The sequence below is a fragment of the Anser anser genome (assembly GCF_964211835.1).
Source record: "Anser anser genome assembly, contig: SUPER_W_unloc_7, whole genome shotgun sequence".
Taxonomy (NCBI): Eukaryota; Metazoa; Chordata; class Aves; order Anseriformes; family Anatidae; genus Anser; species Anser anser.
The window spans coordinates 225,053-251,141 of record NW_028154225.1 but is presented as its reverse complement, the minus strand read 5'-3'; the positions used below and the strand labels follow the sequence as shown (position 1 = coordinate 251,141).

General features: G+C 50.4%; 2 protein-coding genes across 5 annotated transcripts in view; one reads left to right on the top strand and one right to left on the bottom strand.

Annotated features, from left to right (window-relative positions):
* Positions 1-26,089, bottom strand: part of LOC310888949 (uncharacterized protein) — a 389,701-nt gene that overhangs the window by 234,009 nt on the left and 129,603 nt on the right. The window lies entirely within an intron of this gene.
* The window catches only part of LOC310888945 (zinc finger and BTB domain-containing protein 7C-like), a 53,385-nt gene that overhangs the window by 15,330 nt on the left and 11,966 nt on the right, over positions 1-26,089 (top strand). The window contains exons 1-2 of one of the 4 annotated variants that reach the window (XM_083852604.1): positions 13,409-13,487; positions 22,682-22,784. The exons of 2 other annotated variants lie outside the window; for them this stretch is intronic. In XM_083852604.1, the coding sequence (XP_083708730.1) occupies positions 22,738-22,784 (47 nt within the window). In that variant the 5' untranslated portion in view covers positions 13,409-13,487; positions 22,682-22,737. Of the gene's footprint in view, positions 1-13,408; positions 13,488-22,681; positions 22,785-26,089 lie in introns of those variants that run through there. One more of the 4 variants, XM_083852602.1, reaches the window with a different exon arrangement.

Here is a 26,089-nt window from a genome sequence, read left to right as displayed (position 1 = left end):
GCATCAATTCTTACAGTCAAACTACTCCAGGCTCATTTTTTACCACTGAGTGCGGAAGTCTGGGCTGTGGGTCCCCACCTCCTGATGTCCCCGCAGTGTCACACCGAGGGTTCCCTGCTGCATTTAGCCAAGCAGTGACCACAAAACCCCACGTTGCTCCTGCGCCTCCTTTGCAGCAGTTCACAAAAGGCTTCTGGTGTAATTGGAAAGCCGTGCTCTAACTGGAAAGCCACGGTCTAACTGGAAAGTCATGGTGTAACTGGGAAGTTGTGGTGGTTCACGTTGCTGTGGCCCAGGGTTGGGCATCTTCCCCCGGCACATTTTGGCTCTGGGTACCAGAGCATCCCTGGAGCCCCCGCATCTCCCACCCTGGGCTGGCAGCCAGGCTCCCGCTCTAGATGCCAAATCCAGCGCAGTGAGACAGAGAGAAGGAGCCCTTACACTGATTAATTTGAGCCCGTGCTGCTCTTCTCCTGGTTTCAAAGTAATTGTCTCTCTTGTCCACAATTTTCTCTCCTTACATTTCACTGCATATTTATTAGGTTTTGTGAGGCTATCTGCAGCCACATTAAACCAATTTACTCCTTGAAATGTCTGACCTTTGATCTGCCAGCCACTGCCTTTCAGAGCCAGAAAAAGAGCCTTTAATAACATGTCACATGAAAGGCTCGCTGCAGAGCCTGTCACTTGAAAACCTGACTCCAGTTAATAAAGTATCGGATGAATCAATTATTGCCTAATAATTGTTACCTATATTTTTGTGCTAAACAAGGAGAGTATTTTTCTGCTCTTTCCCCGGTCGCTTTGTAATCTCCCATTAGATAAAACTAATAAGCCAAACACATGTACACAGCTATAACTAATATTTCTCAAGCAGCATCTGCAACCTTTGTAGCCAGGTCAGCTCCTGGCAGATGCAGGGGCTCCTGCAGAGGCGTTGGACTATCTGGGGGCATCTCATTTCAGGAGTTAACCAGCTGGCATGTGTGTGCCTCCTCTCACGGGGGTACGGAGGTGGTCCCCACGTGCTCTGCCACGTGCTGTGTCCCCTGAACCCATCCAGTGCCCGTTCACAGCATGCACGGGAGAGGAGAGGGGGGTCACCAGGTTGCAAAGTGCTTTGCTGGAGCTGTTCTGGGTGTTTTGCAGGTGAGCACAGTGAGGCAGGGGGATGTCGAGAGCTGTCCATCACAGCAAGGCTGGATAAGGGCTACCAGCACTCTGCCCAAGGACCATGCTGCTGCCTGCCACCTCCCAGCACCCCGGGCACCTCCTAGTGCCCTCCCTCACACACCAGGGCTGGATGCCCAGCACCTCTTCCTAGCACCTTCCTTTGCTCACGGATGGAAAAGCTGCTGGGTTGACTGCTGCTGCAGTGACCGGAGCTGGGAAGAGTCAATTTGGGAGGCAGGAGGGGTGCCAGGGGTGCTGCTGGCACTTGGGCACAGCCTACTGTCTGCGCTGTGAGATGGGGCAGCTCCCATCACAGTCACAGCCACATCCAGCCGCACTGGGTACCTAGCATTTTACATTCTTGTCATGTATTTGAAATGACCAGTGTGTTATCTCCTACTGCTACAGTCATTTTGCTCTCAGGGCGTTGCTGAGAAAAATAGAGGCAGATCTGGCTAAGCTGCTGCAGCAATACAGATTGGTGGCTGGAGCTGGTGGGATGCAGGGCAGCTCCCTGGGGGTCTCCACCAGCTTGTCACAGCTTTTTGGCCTACAGGCACAAGACATTGCTGCCCCAAACCCCAAGCCATCATCTGTAGCATCACACACTGGTTCTGAGAGCCCTTTTTGCCAGGCTGCGGGCTCACTGCACCTGGTTTGAGCTGCTTTTTGGGGTGGTGGGGAACATTGTTCAGGTCCTCTCAGAAACCAGAGCATCCATCAGTCCCCAGGGGCACAAGGCAGCATCATGCCCCAGAGGCACTGCTCTCCTGGCAGGTGGAGAGTCTTCACCCTTCAGATTTGGTTGGTTCTCTAGAGATGCTCCAAAGGTAGTTGCGCCTGTCCACACCAGCCTCTGCGTCAGCCAGTGAAGGTGTCTTTAGGCTGGGAAGGTTTCTGCTCCATGATTTCTGCAGAGGTGGTGGTAGGGGTCGGATGATCAGACCCCACCTTGCTGTGACTTACACCTCAAAGAGCAGGCACAGTGATGGCAGCTTTCTTCCTGCACCTTCTGCTTCCCTGCCCCAGCAACTGGGAAATCCCTTTGCCTTGTCCACACGCTGCCTCCCATCACCCCTTCCCAGTGCTGTGAGCAGGGAGCAGCTTTCCCTGCCAGGGACATCGATCCCACTGCTGAAAGCAGCAGCGAGGCAGGTGTGGGTTTCATGGGGGTGCAATAGGCCGGTGAAGTTTAATCACAGCAATTACAGTTTCTGTCACCTGCAAGGCTCTCCGATGCATCACTCTGAGCCAACACGTTGTCCAGGAGCTCTGTCTCGCTCTGAGTGACATCTTGCCGAGGCAGGAACAGGTGGTTGCTTGGAGGAGAATACGCACGGGTACAGATCCATCCTGGAGGTGGCCTTGGCAACACACTTTGGCATTTATGTATTATTTATTTGCCATCTCTCGCGTAGCTGCTTAACAGCACCAGCCTTTCACGGAGTGACCATGAAAGGTTGAAAAATGCAGGAGGCAGCCCAAGTCTCCTCTTGCCGCTTTGATCTTCCCAGGGTGACTTCTCACTCACCATATGGGGAGGAATGTGCTCCTGACATCCCCAGCCTGCAGAACACCGCAAACTCTTGGGTTTCAGGGGAAGGAGCGCCATCTGCACCGCTCTCTAGCACATCTGTGCTGGTTTGGCTTGGCAAAGACTTGGTTGCGAGCCTGTAGGGTTCGTCTTCAGAAATGCTGGTAATAATTGCCATCAAAATGGAAAGTGTTAAAAGCCAGGGGAAGAAGAGGTGAAGAAAACCAGGGCAGCTTGGAAACACCACAGGCTGATAATTCTTTCCGTCACTCAGATGTGCTCTGAGAGCACTAACAACGCTGTGGTTTTACAATCGGTGCTGTAGGAGGCTGTCTGCAAGGCGTCACCCATCCTGCGTGGGGAGGGGAGATGGAGGTGAACATTGCTGGGGGGGTTCAGACCAAGGGCTGGGTGGTGGAGGAGGGAGGGCAAAGGGGAGGGTGGCACAGAGGATGGCTGCCACCCCGTGATATCTTCATTCAGCTCTAGATCTATAACACATTGCCCTTCCAGAGCCAAGGGTCCCACCAGCCTTGCCTCAGTGTGTGAGCGTGCCCTTTGGTTTTACACAGGTGAAGTCCCGATGGGAACTGGCCACTTCTCTCCTGGGGCATTTTGCACAGGATTTCGGGGTTACTTGGTGTTAATTGACAGGCAGGGAATCCTCATCATCTCGTACCCAAGGGCACAGGGTGAGAGCTCTTCTCAGGGCATCTGTCACGAAGTCCTTCATGGCAGAAGCGCCAGGGCCAGTGCAGTGCCACCAGCATAACTCGGGGCACTCTCAGGGCTGGCCAGGGACACTGGGAGGGGTGGGATCCCCTTCCCAGCCACCCTACCATTGAAGATTTCAGACCAGGGATGGGGAGGTGAGGTGAGGAAGGTGAAGGAGAAGGTGGTGCAGAGGATACCGGCACCACCATCTCTAGCAGGGGCTCACTTCCTCTAAAGCTCACATCAAAGGATCACCCATTTTTTTTTTTAATTAAATTTCAGCTTCAGATTCAGATGATCCTGAAGACCTTCACAAACCTGAATTTCTCACATGTATTAAAGAACAAATGTACCAAAACAGACCCCATTCTCTGTCTTACCCACTTCGTTTCAGATGGAGGCACCTAACTGACCTTACAGTGTTAGCACCTACCCAAGCCATGTGCTGGGGGGCTCCACGTCATTTCCCAGCCCAGAGCCCCCGGGTGCTCAGCTCCTGCTCCCCACCGTACCCTGACCACGTGAGCAAGGGGAAGCTCAGGCCTTTTGACCTCCAGTTTTCCTCCTCGGGAGATGAATCTAATGCTTACTGCCATAGCTTGCAGGGACGCTGCTAGGATGAATTAGCTAATAGAGCAAATCTCACTTGCCTGCTCCAGCGGGGGAAGCTGCCGTGTGGCTGAGTCTAATCTCATTTACACAGGGCTGAAAGCGGTGCAGGCGTTTTGCCACTCCTTGGGTGGGAGCACCAGGATCCGGCCCCTGGGTGGCAAAGAGCCCAGGGTTTTGCAGGATGCAGATGTCCTCCCTGCAGATGTCTTCCTGCAGCAAAACCCTGTCTCCTTGGCTGAGGGGAGCCTCCAGGAGACTGCATAATTTCAAGGCTCTCAGTGCTGTCTCTGCAAAGGTAGATTTGGTTTCTATTAATACGGGGATAATAGGACGGAAAACCTGGCTGCAAGATGGCACAGGAGCAATTACAGTGGTTTCTGGGCTATGGTGGTCTCTTCCTTGAAATTATCCCCCGCACACTGCAGCGCAGCCCCCGGGGTTTATTCATGGTAGCAGAGCCCTGAGCAAGGTCAATCCCTTAGCTGGGTAGCTGTAAACATGGCTAATAGCGTGACAGAGGGGTGCAGTGGGAAGAAATACATTAGAGCAAGGGAGATGCTCAAAGGCAAGCTACCCTCAACATTGAAAACAAAGGAGACCTTTCCTAGAGCTGTGCTGGTCCCGTGACAAAATACTGCACCCTATTTTACAGCATTGCTTATGGGCTTCTCTCTTAATGGCAGGTTGCAGCTGAAAATGCTGTTTTGTGGGGGATGCATGCAGGGTTTGGGTCACCCAGGGGTGCCTGGCTGTGAGCTGGGTATGCTGAGCGCACGCGGGGCTTTGCACACCTGAATGCCGGGTGCCTTTGGCTGCCTGGACTCTCATTGTGATGGATGGTGTTGTGGAGAAGTGGTGAATGGAAAATATATGTCAAGGGTAAAAAGTGATACTTAAAGGACAGGAATAAAGCCTTTCTTGTGAGAAGAGCCCAGATCCAGTCTGTGCTGTTTCAAATTAAGTTTTCGGTTTCCTAAAGGCAGCAGACAATGCTTCACTCAATTCTGTCCCCACTGTCATTAAAACTCGAGTATGTTGTCTGGATATAGTATTTTGCCCTACCTTAAGAGCTCTAATCTTTTTAGGACCATTTCTCATTGCTATCTGCAGACACTTGAAAGCCTTCTCAACTGCGGAGTGAAATACAATCCCTATCTTTGGGAGCTTTACCTCCCCTTTGTCTTCTGCAAAGACAGAAGGAAAATAACCACTTAGCAAATCTGCCATGTCTGAATTTCCCCCGTCTCCCCTCTGCAGCTACCATTTGTCACGGGCGCTCTCCGAGCGCCTGGCAAGGCAGCTGCTGGATGAGGAGCTGGTGTCTTGGCCAGCCCCTGCTGCCCTGCGGAGCCGGTGGAGCTTTGCAGGGGGAGCGGGGCGGTTCGGGCACCCTTTCCATCCAGGGGGTAGAGGCTTTGGCACTCAGGAGGTGCTGGGGACTTGTGCTGGTTTCAACCAAGTGGAGCTCAGACCTTCCTGTGATGGGCAGCAGTGTGAGATGGAGAGATGGGGAGCACCCCGGGGGGGCTGAGCACTTCCTGGAGCGAGCCTTTTCTGGACTTCAGGAGGACTTGCCCCCATGCAAGGGCTTCCACAGGACTTTCTGAAGTTTGGCCAGGCTGCTGTAGTTTTGGCGCCTGGTTTCTGTCGTCCCACATCATGGCACCCATCTGCCTCAGCTTCCCACCTCCCTGTGAGAGAAGGATAACTGTCAATAGCTCCTCAGTCCCTTCATCTAAGTGGTGCTGGCTTGTAACGGTGCCCGGTTATAACCATTTCACCAAATGAAGCCTTTTCTTGCAAACTTCTTAGCACAGAGCTGTCCCACTGAAGAGCCCATTTGGCCTTTTCCAAGCACACCAGACACCACATCTTCTCCACCCGGGCATGACCATGGTGACTCTTCCACCACCTCTGCTCGACCAGCCCTCAGGAACATCTGCGGTGTCAGTGTCCTTTGCTCACCTTGAGGTCACCGCTCTCTTCTCCGACCACCCAGTTCTCATCCTGTAAAGGGTTTTATTACCTTTTCTTGCCTGAAGTAGGGGCTAGATTTAAATGACACACATCTGTCCTGGTTCCAGTTAGGACAGAGTTAAGTAGCTCATAGTAGCTGGTAGGGTGCTATGTTTTGGATTAGGATGAGAAGAGCGCTGATAACATGCTGATGTTTTAATTGTTGCAGAGCAGTGTTTACACCAGGCCAAGGACTTTTCGGCTTCTCGCTCTGTCCTGCCAGCGAGCAGGCTAGGGGTGCAGCAGGAGCTGGGAGGGGACAGACCCAGGACAGCTGACCCAAACTGGCCAAAGGGGTATTCCATACCATCTGACGTCATGCTAAACAATATATAGGGGTGGCTGGCCGGGGTGGGGGGGCCGGCTGCTCGGGGATAGGCTGGGCATCGGTCAGCGGGTGGTGAGCAATTGCATTGTGCATCACTTGTTTCTTACACATTATTATTGTTAATACTATTATCATTATCACTATTATTATTATTATTGTTATTACTATATTCCTTATATTCCTTATATTATTATATTCCTGTCTTAATGAACTGTCTTTATCTCAACTCACCGGCTTCACTTTCCCGTTTCTCTCCCCCATCCCAGAGAGGGAGGGGGGAGGGTGAGCGAATGGCTGTGTGGTGTTTAGCTGCCAGCCGGGTTAAACCACAACAGTCCTTTTGGCGCCCAACGTGGGGCACGAAGGGTTGAGATATCGACAAATCTGACCAGAATGTGTTAAACCAAAACTGGTATAAGTATTGGACCTGCTTAATAGTTGCTAGTCACGATGTTGATTGCCTTAATCTCCAGTCTGCTGTACCTGTATTCCAAATTGAGTTTTATGGTGCGTTACTTTCTGTATGTGCTCCCTGTTGCACTGTTTATCCTTTCCGGGCCCTGGTTTAAGATTGTTATGGTACTGTGCGGTGTAACAATGGCTTATGAAATGATGAAATATCTGGTCACGACTTTAACCTGGTATTTGTACTCAGCACTGACATCGACTCTATACTTTGGCAACCATATCTCGGAAACTATTAGCAATTACACCTATTGCCTGTTTTCGTCAGGGAGCCAATCTGTGAAGGGGACAGGGGAAGACATGTTTCCCTACCTGTTCACTCTCCCTTTCTCCTTCACCACCACCCTCTTATCCCCCGAGCTAGTTACAGTGGTTCTCTGAGATGTTGAATATCCTTGGGATACTCAGACCAGCCTGCTCTTGTTGTTATGTCTCCTGAATGCGCTTCAGATTTTGTTGAGGGTTAAACAACTACTTAGGAATCTCATCCGGAGATCTGTCTTGAGGCGGGATAGTTGCGAGTGGCAGGGAGTGTGGGAGGATATGGGCAGGTTTCTAGAGCAGTGGTCACCTCCAGTGTTTTGGACATTCACCCCTGAACAACTGCAAAATCCTAAAAAGCTGGCAGAATGCTTGAAAAAAAGGTGTCATGACTCTGGCAGTTCCAAAGTGACACAAATCACTGTAGCGTGCTGGGGTCTGGCTTGTGCCTATCGAGCTGCAATTGATGCTACTAGCAACCTAGCTCCAGCTCCTGCAGCCGCTCCAGCTCCTGCAGCCACTCCAGCTCTAGCTCCTGCAGCCGCTCCAGTTCCAGCTCCTGCAGCCGCTCCAGCTCCAGCTCCTGCAGCCGCTCCAGCTCCTGCAGCCGCTCCAGCTCCAGCTCCTGCAGCTACTCCAGCTCCTGCAGCCGTTCCAGCTCCAGCTCCTGCAGCCGCTCCAGCTCCTGCAGCCGCTCCAGCTCCAGCTCCTGCAGCCGCTCCAGTTCCAGCTCCTGCAGCCGCTCCAGCTCCTGCAGCCACTCCAGCTCTAGCTCCTGCAGCCGCTCCAGTTCCAGCTCCTGCAGCCGCTCCAGCTCCAGCTCCTGCAGCCGCTCCAGTTCCAGCTCCTGCAGCCGCTCCAGCTCCTGCAGCCGCTCCAGCTCCTGCAGCCGCTCCAGCTCCAGCTCCTGCAGCCGCTCCAGCTCCTGCAGCCGTTCCAGTTCCAGCTCCTGCAGCCGCTCCAGCTCCTGCAGCCGCTCCAGTTCCAGCTCCTGCAGCGTTTCCAGTTCCAGCTCCTGCAGCCTCTCCAGCTCCAGCTCCTGCAGCCGCTCCAGCTCCTGCAGCCGCTCCAGTTCCAGCTCCTGCAGCGTTTCCAGTTCCAGCTCCTGCAGCCGCTCCAGCTCCAGCTCCTGCAGCCGCTCCAGCTCCTGCAGCCGCTCCAGCTCCTGCAGCCGCTCCAGCTCCAGCTCCTGCAGCCGCTCCAGTTCCAGCTCCTGCAGCCGCTCCAGCTCCTGCAGCCGCTCCAGCTCCTGCAGCCGCTCCAGCTCCAGCTCCTGCAGCCCCTCCTGCAGCCGCTCCAGCTCCAGCTCCCGCAGCCAATCCAGCCCCTGCAGCAGCTCCAGCTCCTGCAGCTGCTCCCACTCCTGTGTCTGGGTCAGAGAAACGAGCTGTAGCAGTGCAAGTTGACCCCGCAGAGGGTATTCCAACCCCTGTGGCAGACCCTGTGTCTGGGTCAGAGAAACGAGCTGTAGCAGTGCAAGTTGACCCCGAAGAGGGTATTCCAACCCCTGTGGCAGACCCTGTGTCTGGATTAGAGAAACGAGCTGTAGCAGTGCAAGTTGCCCCTGTAGACAAGGTGAAGAAATGGTATAGAGGCTCAGGTCGTTTACAACGCAAACAGTCTTCTGCTAAGTCTGGGCATAGTGAAGACGAGGCTGGGCCATCAAAGGTGCAGGAGACTGAAGATGAGGATGAGGATGTTGAAAAATCAACAGTAACTACCCGGACTCTACACCAGCCATCAAAGGTGCAGGAGACTGAAGATGAGGATGAGGGTGTCGAAAAATCAACAGTAACTACCCGGACTCTATACCAGCGTGAGCTACGAGATGTGCGAAAAGATTTTGGTCGCTGTATAGGCGAGCAGCTTGTCACCTGGCTGCTCCGGTGCTGGGACACTGGAGCCAATTATGTGGAATTAGAGGGCAAGGAAGCCAGGCGGCTGGGATCCCTTGCTAGGGACGCATGCATTGACAAAGCAATTGGAGATGGAGCACGATCCCGCAGTCTCTGGAGGCGTCTCCTGTCAGCTGTGCAGGAAAGGTATCCCTTCAAGGAAGAACTTGTATGTCTACCAGGCAAATGGACCACCATGGAGAAGGGAATTCAGTACCTGAGGGAATTGGCCGTACGGGAAGTAATTTATAAGGACCTAGACGACGCACAAACATCCGCAGATCCAGATGCAGTCCGATGTACACCACCCATGTGGCGGAAGTTTGTACGGAGTGCACCATCATCATATGCCAGCTCATTGGCAATAATAGCCTGGAAAGCGGAGGAGAATCCCACAGTGAATGAAGTGGCTAAATTACTCCGGCAGTACGAAGGAAATCTCTCCTCTTCCCTACAGGCCTGTGTCTCGGCTGTGGAGAAACTCTCTGAAGAGGTCCACCAACTTAAAGAGAATTTATCTTCCCCTCCACCTGAACGAACCAGTGTCCACCAGCTAAAAGAGAATGCTTTGGAGAAACTTTCTGAAAAGATCCACCAACTTGAAGAGAGATTATTTTCCTCCCCACCTGTACAAACCAGTGTCTCAGCTTTTAGGGTAAACGTTCATCTATGCAAGGAAGACAATATGGTGGGCACACACACCGCGCCACCCTGTGGTTTTACCTACGTGACCATGGAGAGGACATGAGAAAATGGGATGGAAAATCTACTGCGACCCTAGAGGCACGGGTACGTGAATTGCAAAGGAAAACAAGTGGGAAAAAGGAATTCTCTGAAAAGTTTGCTGCTCCAACTTCCAGCAGGCAGTCCTTTAGACACAGAAACGAAGATTCTGACCAGGACTAGAGGGGCCCTGCCTCCAGCCAGGGGGAGGAAAGGGACAATCGAGTTTATTGGACTGTGTGGATTCGATGGCCTGGCACGTCAGACGCACAGAAGTATAAGGCTTTGGTAGACACCGGTGCACAATGTACTCTAATGCCATCAAGCTATAAAGGGCCAGAGCCCATCTGTATTTATGGTGTGACGGGGGGATCCCAGCAGTTAACTGTATTGGAGGCTGAAGTGAGTCTAACCGGTAATGAGTGGCAAAAGCACCGTATTGTGACTGGCCCAGATGCTCCGTGCATCCTTGGCATAGACTATCTTAGAAGAGGATATTTCAAGGACCCAAAAGGGTTCCGCTGGGCTTTTTGCATAGCTGCCTTGGAGACAGAGGACATTAAACAGTTGTCTACCTTGCCTGGTCTCTCAGAGGACCCTTCTGTTGTGGGGTTGCTGAGGGTTGAAGAACAGCAAGTGCCGATCGCTACCACAACTGTGCACCGGCGGCAATATCGCACCAACCGAGACTCCCTGAGTCCCATCCATAAGCTAATTCGTCAACTGGAGAGCCAAGGAGTGATCAGCAAGACTCATTCACCTTTTAATAGTCCCATATGGCCAGTGCGAAAGTCTAATGGTGAGTGGAGACTAACAGTGGACTATCGTGGCCTGAACGAAGTCACGCCACCACTGAGTGCTGCAGTGCCAGACATGCTAGAACTCCAGTATGAACTGGAATCAAAGGCAGCCAAGTGGTATGCCACAATTGATATCGCTAATGCATTTTTCTCCATCCCCCTAGCAGCACAGTGCAGGCCACAGTTTGCTTTCACTTGGAGGGGAGTCCAATATACTTGGAATCGGCTGCCCCAGGGGTGGAAACACAGCCCTACCATTTGCCATGGACTGATCCAGTCTGCGCTGGAGCAGGGGGAAGCTCCTGAACACCTGCAGTACATCGATGACATCATTGTGTGGGGTGACACTGCAGAAGAAGTTTTCGAGAAAGGGAAAAAAATAGTCCAAATCCTTCTGAAGGCCGGTTTTGCCATAAAACAGAATAAAGTTAAAGGACCTGCACGAGAGATCCAGTTTTTAGGAATAAAATGGCAAGATGGACGCCGTCAAATCCCAATGGATGTGATCAACAAGATAACAGCTATGTCTCCACCAACTAGCAAAAAAGAAACACAAACTTTCCTAGGTGTCGTGGGGTTTTGGAGAATGCATATTCCAAATTACAGTCTGATTGTAAACCCGCTCTACCAAGTAACCCGTAAGAAGAATGCTTTTGAATGGGGCCCTGAGCAACGACAAGCCTTTGAACAAATTAAGCAGGAAATAGTTCATGCAGTAGCCCTCGGGCCAGTCCGAACAGGACCAGATGTAAAGAATGTGCTCTACACCGCAGCCGGGGAGAATGGTCCCACCTGGAGCCTCTGGCAGAAAGAACCTGGGGAAACTCGAGGTCGACCCCTGGGGTTTTGGAGTCGGGGATACAGAGGATCTGAGGCCCACTATACTCCAACTGAAAAGGAGATACTGGCAGCATATGAAGGAGTTCGATCTGCTTCGGAAGTGGTCAGTACTGAAGCGCAGCTCCTCCTGGCACCCCGACTGCCGGTACTAGGCTGGATGTTCAAAGGAAGGGTCCCCTCTACACATCATGCAACTGATGCTACATGGAGCAAGTGGGTTGCACTGATTACTCAGCGAGCTCGAATAGGAAACCCCAGTCGCCCAGGAATCTTGGAAGTGGTTATGGACTGGCCAGAAGGCAAATACTTTGGGCTATCATCAGAGGAGGAGGTGGTTCGTGCTGAAGAAGCCCCACTGTATAACAAGCTACCGGAAAATGAGAAGAAATATGCCTTGTTCACTGACGGGTCCTGTCGTATTGTGGGAAAGCATCGGAGATGGAAAGCTGCTGTATGGAGTCCTACACGACGAGTTGCAGAAGCTGCTGAGGGAGAAGGTGAATCGAGTCAGTTTGCAGAAGTGAAAGCCATTCAGCTGGCTTTAGATATTGCTGAACGAGAAAAGAGGCCAGTTCTCTATCTCTATACTGATTCATGGATGGTAGCAAATGCCCTGTGGGGGTGGTTACAGCAATGGAAGCAGAACAACTGGCAGCGCAGGGGCAAGCCCATCTGGGCTGCGGCATTGTGGCAAGATATTGCTGCCCGGGTAGAGAACCTGGTTGTAAAGGTACGCCATGTAGATGCTCATGTGCCCAAGAATCGGGCTACTGAAGAACATCAAAACAACCAGCAGGTGGATCAGGCTGCTAAGATTGAAGTGGCTCAGGTGGACCTGGACTGGCAACATAAAGGTGAATTATTTATAGCCCGATGGGCCCATGACACCTCAGGCCATCAAGGTAGAGATGCAACCTACAGATGGGCTCGTGATCGAGGGGTGGACCTGACCATGGACACTATAGCACAGGTTATTCATGACTGTGAAACATGTGCTGCAATCAAGCAAGCCAAACGGTCAAAACCTCTTTGGTATGGAGGACGATGGCTGAAATATAAATATGGAGAGGCCTGGCAGATTGATTACATCACACTCCCTCAAACCCGCAACGGCAAGCGCCACGTACTTACAATGGTGGAAGCAACCACCGGATGGCTGGAAACATATCCTGTGCCCCATGCCACCGCCCGGAACACTATCCTGGGCCTTGAAAAGCAAGTCTTATGGCGACATGGCACCCCAGAGAGAATTGAGTCAGACAACGGGACTCATTTCCGAAACAACCTTATAGACACTTGGGCCAAAGAACATGGTATTGAGTGGGTGTATCACATCCCCTATCATGCACCAGCCTCTGGAAAAGTTGAACGATACAATGGACTGTTGAAGACTACACTGAAAGCAATGGGTGCTGGGACATTCAAAAATTGGGATACAAATTTGGCAAAGGCCACCTGGTTAGTCAATACCAGGGGATCTGCCAACCGAGCTGGACCTGCCCAATCAAACCTGTTACGCACTGTAGAAGGGGATAAAGTTCCTGTAGTGCACGTAAGAAACATGATGGGTAAAACAGTCTGGGCTACTCCTGCCTCAGGAAAAGGCAAACCCATTCGTGGAATTGCTTTTGCTCAGGGACCTGGATGCACTTGGTGGGTAATGCAAAAGAATGGGGAGGTCCGGTGTGTACCTCAAGGGGTTTTAATACTGGGTGAGAATAGCCCATGAGTTGAATTGTAGTATGTTAATTATTATATAATACTGTATGTCATCACTACCATGATTGCTATATATCATAGATGAAAATGGTGATTAATTAGAATGTATTGGAAAGAGTGTAACCTGAGCATGACATAAATGGTATGGAATAAGGGGTGGATATCTGTCCTGGTTCCAGTTAGGACAGAGTTAAGTAGCTCATAGTAGCTGGTAGGGTGCTATGTTTTGGATTAGGATGAGAAGAGCGCTGATAACATGCTGATGTTTTAATTGTTGCAGAGCAGTGTTTACACCAGGCCAAGGACTTTTCGGCTTCTCGCTCTGTCCTGCCAGCGAGCAGGCTAGGGGTGCAGCAGGAGCTGGGAGGGGACAGACCCAGGACAGCTGACCCAAACTGACCAAAGGGGTATTCCATACCATCTGACATCATGCTAAACAATATATAGGGGTGGCTGGCCGGGGTGGGGGGGGGGCCGGCTGCTCGGGAATAGGCTGGGCATCGGTCAGCGGGTGGTGAGCAATTGCATTGTGCATCACTTGTTTTCTTACACATTATTATTGTTAATACTATTATCATTATCACTATTATTATTATTATTGTTATTATTATATTCCTTATATTCCTTATATTATTATATTCCTGTCTTAATAAACTGTCTTTATCTCAACTCACCGGCTTTACTTTCCCGTTTCTCTCCCCCATCCCAGAGAGGGAGGGGGGAGGGTGAGCGAACGGCTGTGTGGTGTTTAGCTGCCAGCCGGGTTAAACCACAACAACATCCAAGGCCAACTCGCAGAGAAGTCTCACCTTCCCTGTACCACATGATTGAATAGGGAGGCAAAGATGCAACCCCCTTATTACAGTAATATAATTTTCCATCTCAAATAGGAACTAGGGATGTTTTAATGATTGGGCTCATTAGATGGACTTTCCACTTAAAGTGTCTGTCTGGCAATTAAGGCTGGGAAAAGCATGACTGATGACCACACCTTCTGTGACTTAATGGGGAGTCTGAAGGCTGGTCTTATTATCATACTGATACAGTCTGTGATAAAAAAGAATTTAAGATACTCTCCAGAGATTTATTTGCCCATTAGGAAGCTTCCAGGAGAAGGTTAAGGGAACTCGTAAGGTCAAAGCTGAACAGAGAAAAGTACTAAACGCTTGGGATCAGGGTGAGCCATCGGAGGGGACAGAGGATATGGTTTCTGCTCTTTGCTCCGCTCCTGACCCACTGCGCGGCCCTTGCCACATCACTTGGTTTCTGGTCTCTCTGCTATCAGGCCAACAACCAGCTGATAACCACCCAGGGCTCTCTGCAGCCCTGTGATTTGCTCCCTGGCAGGATCTAGCACAGATGCTCCGCCTGGCCCAGTGTACAGCATGATCCCGGGAGCAGCCCCGTGTGGGGTGAGCCCTTACAGCGAGGGGAGCACAGCCTCTGTGGTTCGAGAGACACAGGGCGATGCTCACATTAGCAGGGCAGGTGCCTTTGGTACTCACCCTTGTGTTTCCAGACGGATCTTTTCTCCTTTTTCCTTTTTAATCTTTCAACAACAAACAACGTTTACCTATTTTGGGGTTTTAATGTGCTTCTGCTCTTACCCACATAGCCCAAGAAACACAAATGCTTCTCCGTGTGACTGGGGAGGGACCTGCCAGTGCTCATATGGGAGGCAAAAGATAAAAACTGCATTGAATGGGAGGATCTGGTGTTTAGGTCAGGGAGGAGGCAGCTGAAATATAAAGTGAGGTTGTTCTTTTAGAAAAAGGGTAGTGCAGAATTTCCATTCTCCTCCAGAAACATCCTCGTGGGTCCTCAGTGACTCCCCAACCAATTATGTCCGCTTTAAAATGTGACCCACTGTAATGTTTTGCTTAAGGCTGTTGTTTAATGGACTGGAACTTATTGTAGAGATCACTGTGCAGGCTTCAAACCTCCTGTTGGGTACCATTTTACTGACATTAGCTTGCCATAGTTTATCAGTGTTTTTAACTGCGCTGATGGGTTGAATGCCCCAGGATACAGAAGCAGGCTCTTTCAGCTTTGTACTTAGCTTTCGCTTTCTTAAGTACAGCTGGGAGAGGGGATTCAGCTAAATATGCTTTAGTACAAAGTGAAGTTTCGATGACATAAAAACTACCCAGCATTTGGGTCAGTTTTATCGGATTAATAGACAAGTTGTGAACAGCGGAAGCATTTCATTTCAGCGTTTTCAAAGTGCAAGTCTGACTTTCACACACAGCCTGATTTGTTTGCATCAACTTTTCCTTTGTTTTTAATTAAACACAATCTATGACAGATTCCCAAAATTTAGGCAGAACATTTTTTTTCAGATTAAACAAGTCCTTTATGCTAACTTGCAGCTACTTTTTTTACATTTTTCAGTCCACAGAGAAGCCCTGATCACTCCCACCTTTCCATTCCCATCAACCGGAAAAGTCTCTCGATTCAGCAGCCTTTGCTCTATCCAAGTGCATTGGGGAAAGCAAAGGGTCTGAGACTTCTCTCATCCTTTCTCCACTTCATGTTCCTTTTCTGTCAAAGGTGGAAAAAAAACAAACACATATATTACTTAGGTTTGTGTGAAAACTAAATAATTGAATATGAAGGTATTGGCTTTATGTCTGTTAAGGAATCCTTTTGAAGTTGAGTCTTTTGACCTTCAAGGCCCTGCATAATTTTCCCTCTCCTCTCTCCTCTTTGCTCACTGCACTCCTGCAATCCCCTCTCCTGCCCGCTGCCTGCATCCCCTCCCACCCCTCTCCACTCCTCTGTGCCCTGGCTTTGAAGCGCTCGGTGGTTTGCGCAGCCAGCAGCTTCTTCTCCCCTGGAAATCCAGCCTCTCTTACCCCATTTTCTCTAGCTAGCATTTTACCTGGGCTCTTTCCACCCCTGAGTTGCTTTTTCCTCTCCTCCCTTGGGAAATCCTAAATTAGAGAACTGGCCTTAATCCTCTGACTGGCCAAGTGCAATACACACACCCACTGCTTTCAGCAGGGGATGGGCTGGCTCCCTTCCCTTCCCTTCCCTTCCCTTCCCTTCCCTTCCCTTCCCTTCCCTTCCCTTCCCTTCCCTTCCCTTCCCTTCCCTTCCCTTCCCTTCCCTTCCCTTCCCTTCCCTTCCCTTCCCTTCCCTTCCCTTCCCTTCCCTTCCCTTCCCTTCCCTTCCCTTCCCTTCCCTTCCCTTCCCTCTCCTTGTACAGAGGAAGGACTCTACCCTCCCGCATTAATACTGTAAGAACTTTGTGACCTTCCTGGGCTGAATCCACATCACAGGAGGACGCATAAACAGTTTGTGACTGCTTTGTGCTTCCTGACAAACCCCTCTGTCTTCTCCATCGGCCCCGTGCTGTCCCCGCAGGTGGTGGTTGGGGACGTGCATCTGGGAGCAGGGAGAGTCCCAGCATCCCATCCTTGGGCTCTAGCAATACTCTAAAATCAGGGTTAGGTATTTTTCAACAAAGAGGTTTCAGAAGGTGAAAAAGGTCACTTAGATAGTATGTGAAATATACTACAGAGCTTCAGATTTGCTGGTTCAGGGAACAGGTTTCTCTGTGACTATGCTGATAGCCACCATGCCGCCTAGCAGGAGTTGTAGACTTGCTGGGCTGGATGGGAGGGCTCAGCCGACTTAAACGGGACAAGCAGTCTTCTTTCCAAAGAGCAAATTTAGCTCTGAATAAAGGATGTGTACACATGCACACCATTTCATGGGGATATTTAGGCATGAAAGTGCAGAAACTGGAGCAAAACTCTGGGCAAGGAAATTTCTGTTTGCTTATTCCCAGGAGGGAGGAACATGGATTTGCTCCCAGTGCAGATAAATATTCACAGTGATTGCATGAGAACTTGAATTCCTCCTGTGGTGAGCATCTGAGCTGAAAAAGGGCAGGAGTGATTGGCTTTGTGAAGAGCTGCGCTCCTTTCAGCTGATCTTGCCAGGGTACAGAGTTCATTTCTCCACTGACACATCTCTGACAAACACCCGAAGAGTGTGTGGCACAGGGAGCCAAGTGATTGTCTTGTCATGGAAAAGACTAGTGAAAGAAGAGCAAGATTTATATCATGGTTGCTCAGAGGGTTGGAGAAAAAATGGCCCCAAGCCATAAGTCATGCAGGCATGGCTGATATGGTCTTCAGGTTTTTCCAAGTGTGGGCTGCTTGGTGGCTTGTGTGAAATGTGCTGCATAGTCTGCATAGTGGTCCAAGTCTCGGCATGCATGGTTCCACATCACAGAAACCAGCAGTACCATTAGATGCTTCTGCTGACAGTCTTAGCAGAGAGATGAGTTGTTGAATTGGCCCCGAAGATGAAATAAAAATCTGAAGAATTTTGCAGCTAGAGATCTTCCTTCTACCAAGGCAGAAAGAAGAGCAGGCGACCCTTGAAGCTCGTCACACACACAACTGTGGCATCTTGATTCATCTACCCAAAAGCAGCCAATTCTACAGCAATGTGTGAAGGGTTTAGCTTGCTCTCTGGAGATGTGGCCTGTGTGCCTGCAGTTGTATTATTTCGTCCCTTTTGTGCCTGGGATTCCCATGTGCAAAACCAGGCTCCTGATTCACCCTGCCTCTCTAGGTCAGGCTCACGCCTTTGTGTTGGTGAATTTTGGGTATCCCCAAGGGTAAAAATCCCAACACCGCTCTGGCTTCATGCTTCAGTGCTTGACCAGCCTCATACTAAAAATAAAACAAAAACAAAAAATTCCTCTATCTGATCAAAACTTCCTTTGCTGCAACTTCTGACAATAGCCTCTTGTCCTCTGAGAGCAGTCTGACTCCATTTTCTCTCTTCTCTGTGCTGCTGGCTGCAGCTTGGCTCGGCTCAATTTTCCAGTTTGAAATCAGGAAGCCTGTTAAAGGCTGGGAGGTGAGATGGCTGAAGGAGCAGGGAAGCACTATAGGAAGCCAGAGGACACACTGAAGCACCCTTTTTTGTCTCAGGATTGTTCTTGTTCAAAGGAGGTGCAGCTCGTGTAGCCACTGCAGTTGCTAATGCAGTACCTGCCCCGTGAATATAAAAGGAAGATTTCTGTCTCCACCACTGCCCATCCATCACCTTCCACAAGGCTAGAAGCAAAAGGAAGAATAAAAGGAATAACAAGAAAATAAAGAAACATTGCAGCCAGAAACCTATCCTCCGTGTTTCACAATTCCGTAAATTATGCCCTTCCCTTCCTCTTTAATCGCCAGGCATATAAAATATACACTTGCAGCAGAATCATATTCTTCCTATTAAAGTTTCAGAAGAGAAATACAGGTCCCATCTGCCTGTTTAGCAAAGCAGGGCAGAGCATGGCCATTTCTTTTTTTTTTTTCTCAAAATCTGCTTTATGGCAGGAGTTTTCTCTTTTAGGACCGGCCATTCATTTCATTTTCTCCTTGCATCTTGCATTCTCACGAGCAGCCTCTTTATTCTCTCACGGGGTTTGTCAGATGCCTTCAAACTCACATGCCCCTCAAGAGCAGAGGTGTAACCAGCCCTTGATGCAGGTCAAGGAGAGAGGAAGGTCACTTAGGACTTCAGAGTTAGTGCTCTGTGGACAGGACAGACACTACCTGACCAGCAAGAGCAGCAATGACCAGCAAGAGTTGGCAATAAAGAGAAATTAAAAACTTGTCTGGCAGCAGCACTGTGGGGGCACCCACTTTCTATGCTGCCATCCATCCCCGTTGCCTCCAAAGGTACTTGGTCATGTTTCAGGTGGGTCTGGGCTTGGGGTGTGGGGTCCTAGGGATGCATGGTGTCATCCTCTGTCCTAACCGATTGCCTCTGCAAATGGCCTGTACGGATCGTAGCATTGACCAGGGGAACTGGGCTGTCCTTATCCATGTGTGTGAACAGAGGAGGCTCACACCATTTGGACAGCAGTGATGGGCAAGAGAGCAAAACAGCCTCCGTGTCTCCTAACTGACCCGCTGGGTCTTCTCCGTACCTCTTCTGTGGCCTCTCACAGGTTATGTGAGGCACATGCAGATGGCTCGAATGATAATTTATAGTGCTGTGCTCTCAGAAATCCCTCCTGGTGCAGAAGGACACGTCTCTCTTTTTCACCACAGAGCCTCATTCCTATTCAGCGGTGTTCAGAGCAGAGCAGGCGACGAGGACCAGGGCTATCTGGAGATTTACCCGTGCGCCCCTGCTGCCGTCACAGCTCCCAGCCCTGCATGTAAATCAGGCCGTGCTCTGCCAGAGGCGTGAACATTTCCGAGAAGCCTCGCGTGGCAGCAGAAGGGATGCACTGCAAATCTTGTGCTGGCTCTTCATGGCTGAATGCAGCCACAGAGGGACTTGTGTTCTCCTGCCCAATGGGTTCACCATATGAGGCTTTTTTTTTTCCTTTTTTTTTTTTTTTACCACTTTGGGCAAGAAGCTGTTTGGTTTGATGTAGGTTCAAATTTTATATTAAAGCATAATATGAGAAATGCAGTGGAGGAAACCACACTCTGTTCCTTAAAATAAATAGAAGAAAAGACAGTGCTGCAAAAATATTCTCTGATGCACGCACTTCATGTGCATGCCATAAAGGAGCATGTACCTTGGCACAGGCAGCATTGAGGAGCTCTGGATGTTTAACTGGATGATATCTTTTCCTATATAACATGCTTTTTATAAGGCCTGGTGGAGTGCTTGGGCTTGCAAAGTGCTGTAGCCAGGCTCTGCCTTTAAAATGCCAGCAGCTCCATGGTGAGCTCTGAGCCTGCAATGCCATTTGGAAGAGTGGAAACCCCTCAGTAGCTCACCACCTACCTGTTGCTGAGGCCATAGCTCAAGAAAAGGGAAAGGGAAACATGCATTTTGGCCACCCATCTCCCTAAAAGCATCTCCTGCTGCAGCCATTTCTCCCAGCTTTTTCTGCTCTGTGCTTCGCATCCCCTGTTGCACCTGGTTCGGTGCTCGGTCTTTGTCAGCCAGGGAGGCAGACTTCAAATCCTGACGTCGCCATCTGGAAAAGCTGCAGCCCCATTTTCCTTCCCATGTCATCCTGCAAAGTCCCTTTTCTCCCCAGCGTGAAGGGTTCTGCTATAAATACGGGTCTCCAGCCTCTACCCCACGTGCAGGGAGCACTTCCTCTGCTACCCCCTGGCACGCCAGCAATGCAAGCGCAGCTCCCCTCTGCCTGGCACCAACCTCGGGGCAGGCTTTGCAAACAGAGGTAGCGGTCAGAGCGGGCCCTAAGTGCACTCGCAAACATTTTTGAAGCACCAACTCGGGAAAGGAAAGCCTCGGTGTGCCGCAGCACTGCTGACTGATGCCGGCTGGGGATGCGGCGAGTGCCAGTGTGCCGCTTTGAAGTGCGGTGCTGGCAAGCCCCCGGGTCCCTGCCCCTGGCTAGGAAGGGCTGAATGCAGATAGGTGGGTACAAAAAAGCCACATAAAATGCAAGGCGTTTAGGGTCGTTTTGATGAGTGTTTTCACAGACAAATGAGGAGGATAAATTAAAATGCCATAAGGGTTATTTTGCTAATGTGAAGCGTAGATGAATCACACAGAATCACAGAATTGTAGGGGTTGGAAGGGACCTCAAGAGATCATCGGGTCCAACCCCCCTGCCAAAGCAGGTTCCCTAGAGCAGGTTGCCCAGGTAGGCATCCAGACGGGCCTTGAATATCTCCAGAGAAGGAGACTCCACAACCTCCCTGGGCAGCCTGTTCCAGTGCTCCATCACCTTCACCATGAAGTTCTTTCGCATGTTGGTGCAGAACTTCCTGGGCTCCATCTTGTGGCCATTGCCCCTTGTCCTGTCCCCACAGACCACTGAAAAGAGGTTGGCCAAATCCCTCTGTCTCCCACACTTAAGGTATTTGTAAACATTAATAAGATGAAACGGCATAACATGTATTAGAAACGCCAGAGATGGGAGGCTAGATGGGTGGACGGAGAGGTGGATCTTTCCAGATGTCTTATTTTATTGTGACCCTTTATCTAAGGAATGTTTCTCAGCTAGAGAGAATTCACAGTAGTACATTTAACTAGAGACTGACATAACTGTGCAGCAAAATACAAAATGCAGGCAGTGAAATGCAGGGTAAAATGCTGCTGCTTTCCTGGGCAGGGCAAAGACTACGTCCTGAAATGGTGCGAGTCCGTCCACATTTCCAATGGTGCTGTTCGGGGCGTTTCAGAGGCTGCATTTCCCTCTCTGTAGGATAGCAATCACTGCTCAGCAAGATGCTCTATGTCTAGAAGCTGGAAGCCAAGTGGGCTTATGGAAAAGGAAGAGCTGTGAGGGGTGGTTACCTCTGGCCCACCAGTGGAAGCTGGGGGTAGTTTCTTATGGCAAATCTTGGCCCAGGAGAAAGCATCTGTCCTCAGCCTTAAAGGGCTGAGTAATGGCTTATGTGTGGAAGGGGGTCAGCAGCATTGGTACCAGATGCTGTTGTACTGGCACAGGTGTCCCTGTCCCAGCTCTCATGCTCGTGCAGCTCTCCCTGCAAGCCAGGAACTGGCAGCAGATCGCATGCCAGCCTCTTTACCGTGCTGCTCGTTCTCCTGAACCCCCACAGAAGCTCACTGTGGGGCAGCACAATTTGGCCACATCTGCAAGAGTGTCCTGCAGGCAACTGGAACATCCTTCTCCTCTTTGCACTGGTACAAATCCAGAATAGCATCAGTTAAACCCCTGGAGTCAATCCATGATTACACCAGGAGAAATAAGAGTATGCTTTACCCAGCAAAGCCCAACAGAAACGTAAAATCCATCTGTTCAGCTCCAGCAAGCCAAATCCTGGCTGCAGCCAGCTCTCTTTAATTCAAAGACTCCTTTGGACATCTCCTTTGAGTCCAGACATGTGAGCAACTCCAGTGTCCCTGGAAAATGTTTTCCTTGTAAAGCCTTTGTGAACTTGTGCATGTATTTATGCTATGGTTATCACACGTAATTTAAGCTGACATTATAATGACAGCATGGTGAGTTCAAAATGTAGCAGTAAATATAGTTGTTAGGGGGAAAAAAAAATCCCAACCCATCATCCTGAATGCCTCTTCACATCATAGGAGCGATGCAGACAGAATCCAAACACCATAAGCATTTCTGGGTTCCAGTTGGAAACTGCCTGGAGTTCAGGGCAGGCCAAAATAAACATGCAAGACCATCTCTCTTTACACAACAGGACTGCATTTTCTCCTTATTTCCCCTCCTTTTTTGGATTTTTTTTGTTTTTTACATTTTGAAGGGTCACCCCTCTAAATAGGGGAGAGGCTGAGGTTTCCTTGCTGCTGGCTTGGGCTGCTTTCTTACCTGGTGGCATGGCGCACCCCTGATCCTGTGCTCTCTCCCAGCTGAGAGCTGAATCCTGATTATTTTTGAGTGCTGTCAGTTTGTAATGCTATATTTAAGGGTCATTTGCCAATTCCATTATAAGCCTAATTTACAACTCAGCTGTTTTAAATCGAATCAGACTGTAAGCTGATGGATGCGCGTCGTCAGTTGGGTTGTAGGATTTGCCTTGCTTAGGGGCTCAATCCTGCATCCCCCTGCTTGCTTGCAGAAGCATCAGCTGAACAATTAATCCTATTTACTGTCTTTTTTTTTTCATGTGTTTGAGCTGAAACATCTAACCAGTAGATATTTTTCTTTTGCTTCTTCCAGGTGAAATCTTGTTGATTTTTTTTTCTGTTGGCCTTCCCCAGCTCTGGCTGTATTTGATGATCTGGGCATGGGTGGGCCCCACTGAATCGCATGGATTGCTCAGGTGGGTGAGACTTTGTAGGATCAGGGCTAATCTGACAATTTGGCTGCTTTTCAGCTTTCTAGCAGGTTGGTAGAGACACCAAGGGCTTTGCTCGCAGAAGGAGTTGAGACACAAATGAGATCTGAATCTGACCCCTGATCTTTAGTTAAATTGCTCCATAACCTTGAGAAGTGGATTAAATTGTCCCCTGAACATAGGGAGTTGCCTTTGGATATTCAGTGCTGGGGCCACACACTAAGGTTATGCTCATATATTACCTGTGGTCTTCAGAGAGCTCATTAGTTGATTGGTTTACATACAAGAAGTCTGGATGAAAGTGTCATCTTCTCTCCCCAGCTGTTCTCTGTTGCAGACTGCCAGTGGTTCCTCTAGACACATCCAGCTCAGGGGTTAGAGATCTATGTGCCTTGGTGGGGTTTCAGCGTGGTCAGGAAGAGGGATTCAGAGAAGTGTGGCTTTGCAGAAAAATGATGCTTCTCCTCGGGTCAGGGAAGGATAAGGAGATGCGGTATTTGTCCTTCGGACTAACACCCAGCTGTGATGGAGCTGGAGCTGTATGTGGCTCTGAGGAAACACTCATAAGGGCAGGAACTGGGTGGATTTGGTCCAAATGATGTTCTCTTCTCTCTGCTTTGGGCTTTTGCATTGTCTTTGTGGGCATGCTGTTTTGGAAAGGTGACGGTAGGACTCAGTGGTTAGTTTGGAAGCCTGACATCTGCCCCTACCTGCCTGGTTGTGCAGGGGAGTGAGCCAGCTCCCAGCCAGGGCACTGTGCCACTCCTCGACCAGAGACAGAAATAGCCCCAAAGGTAGGACTGCATCAACAAAGCCATTGTGCTAAACATTTCAGTTAGAGGCAGTGCTGTAGCTGTCAAATTGACCAAAGTTGTCCTATCATCTCCTCATGCTCCTCGGCTCGTGGCGTGCCACCGGCATCTCTTACAGGGTCAGGCATGTAAGGCTGGAAGCTCTCTGAAGGCAGGGACTGAATTTTTGCCCTGTATTGAGGCAGCGTGGTCTGAGGCCAGGACTCTCCTTCTGCTCATGGTACAGATAACAGGGCAGTGCTGCCAGAGAGGCCGTGTCCCTGCAGGCTGCAGAGGCACCTTGCGCGAACACGTCTTGCAAAGTCATTTCTGCTTCGAGCTGCGTGTCCACATGGGAGCCATTCTGGACCAGCCCTAGCAGGAGAGCTTGTGTGCTTAGAGCTCGAGGACTTAAATGGCAAATAAAAATGAATGAGAACTAAGCAGACAAATAACGTTTTTGGAGGAAAATCCTCCAACACAAGGTGAAGCTACGCTAATGCTCCTAAAAACCCGTGGGAGCCTAAAGCCAACGCTGTGTAAGCCGTGGAGGGTGAGAGGTGAGGCTGATCTTGCATGATGGGGCTTGGCCCAAAGCTATCTGGGTTTTATAGACGTGGGTGCCGGGGCTGAAGTCATGCACTGGGGTGTTGCCCTTGTGTAAGGCACGATGAGGCTGCCGTGACCGTGATGCTCCGGATGGGACGGCCTCATGGTACATCCAGCAGTAGGTACATCTCTGGCCACGCACCAGAAAGGGGATTCCTCCTGCAGGGATGAAGCTGGGAGATGGGCTGCTGGAGCAGGGGGTGGAGCAGAGCCGCTGCAAATGCCATCGCCGAGCCTCACACCCCAGCGTTTCTGGAGCCTGCCCGTACCTGCTCCGAAGCCGATATTAAGCCTGCTCAAACACTGCACCGCCTTCTCCTAGCTTTGTTTTCTGTACCCCACACCCAGCACCAGAACAGCGATAACCCCCCCCCCTCCACCCTGCTGGGTGACTCAGGCGGGCGGCCACGAGCAGGCACTGTGGTGCGCACATCTGCTTCTCATTTAGTGCGCTCCAACCCTTTTCATTTTACTCCCCAAGACCTTCCTTTGGCATCTCTCTCTGGACGGAGAGAAAAGGGGGAGTGGGGCTGAGGCTTCCCCATCCTTCACCCGCCGCTTGTCTGGGACAGTCGGCTTGAAGCCTCCCAGCTTTTCTGGGGCATATTTTGGAGCCCCAGCAGGCTGGTGACAGCCATGCCTGGAGCCGTGTCCAAGTCCCTCACAATCTTGTCCACTCTGGAGAGACGGGAGCCAAACCAGTTTTCCATGGTTAAGCTGGGCACATTTTCCGTCGTGTTTTTTGTCAGGAAGCAAACCCACCCAGTGTGTGTGCTGCTCAATAGGAGCCTTTTTTTAAATTCCTTTTTCCTCTCTCTGGCTGCGGAGAGAAGTGGGGTGAGGGGGAGAAGAGGGGCTGCCTTTTCTCCCAGGAGCCCAGGAGGGTGAGCCCAGGAGAGCTCAGAATGGGAGGAAATGGCTTTTTGCTATTTTTAAGGTCATGCTGGAAGGAGGTACCCATCCCCGCCGGGCTCACAGGGTGGTAATGTTGTGTGCCTATAGGAATTTATTCAATATATATATCCCATATAGCTGAAGATGTGTCAGGGGCTGGGCAGCTCATACCAACAGCAAGGTGATGGTGGGGGAGAGTGGCCAGAAGCACATGGGATAAATGCCACCAACAATGTCACCCAACTCCTGGGCCCTCTTGGGCATCATCCAGGCCATGCTGGAGATGCTGGAAGACCCTGGGGAATGGCTCGGGGCTGATCTTCATGAGACATGCAGAGATTTTCCTCTCGCTCTCTCTTTTTTTCTCTCTTTCTGGACTTTTTTTTGCAGAGCACCACATGGGAGGGGATTTGCATCACTTGAAGTATGAGTGAGTTTCCATGCAAGTGGAGTGGTTGCACAGGATGAATGGAAACTCGGGAGCTTGACACTCCCTCTCCCACAGGATTTATGCACATACAAACACATAGATATAATGCATACCTATCTGTGTGCATTTATATTTACACACTGTTTGCATAGGAAGTGTGATAAGAGATAAGAGATGTGCAGGCATAAGAGATAGATCCTGCAGGCAGCAGGATCATTTCCTGCTCAGTGACACCACACTCAAAACTGCCCAGAACACTGAAGCATGGCCAGGAGAGCACCAGGGCTCTCACAGAGCCTTGTAGAGGGGGACCCGGCCCCCAGAACTTGCTGGACATTGAACACCTCCAGCACTGCAGCATCTCCCGAAGCCCCAGCGTAGAGGAGCAGCAGGGACCTGGTGCCCAGAGCATCGTCCCCTCCAGTCATGCCCCCAGACTCGTTATCCAAGGATCTGCTTGGTTGCAAGGAAGAATTTTTTTTTGTGATGAGGGTGGTGAGGCACTGGAACCAGTTGCCCGGAGAAGTTGTGGGTGCCCCATCACTGGAGGTGTTCAAAGTTGGGTT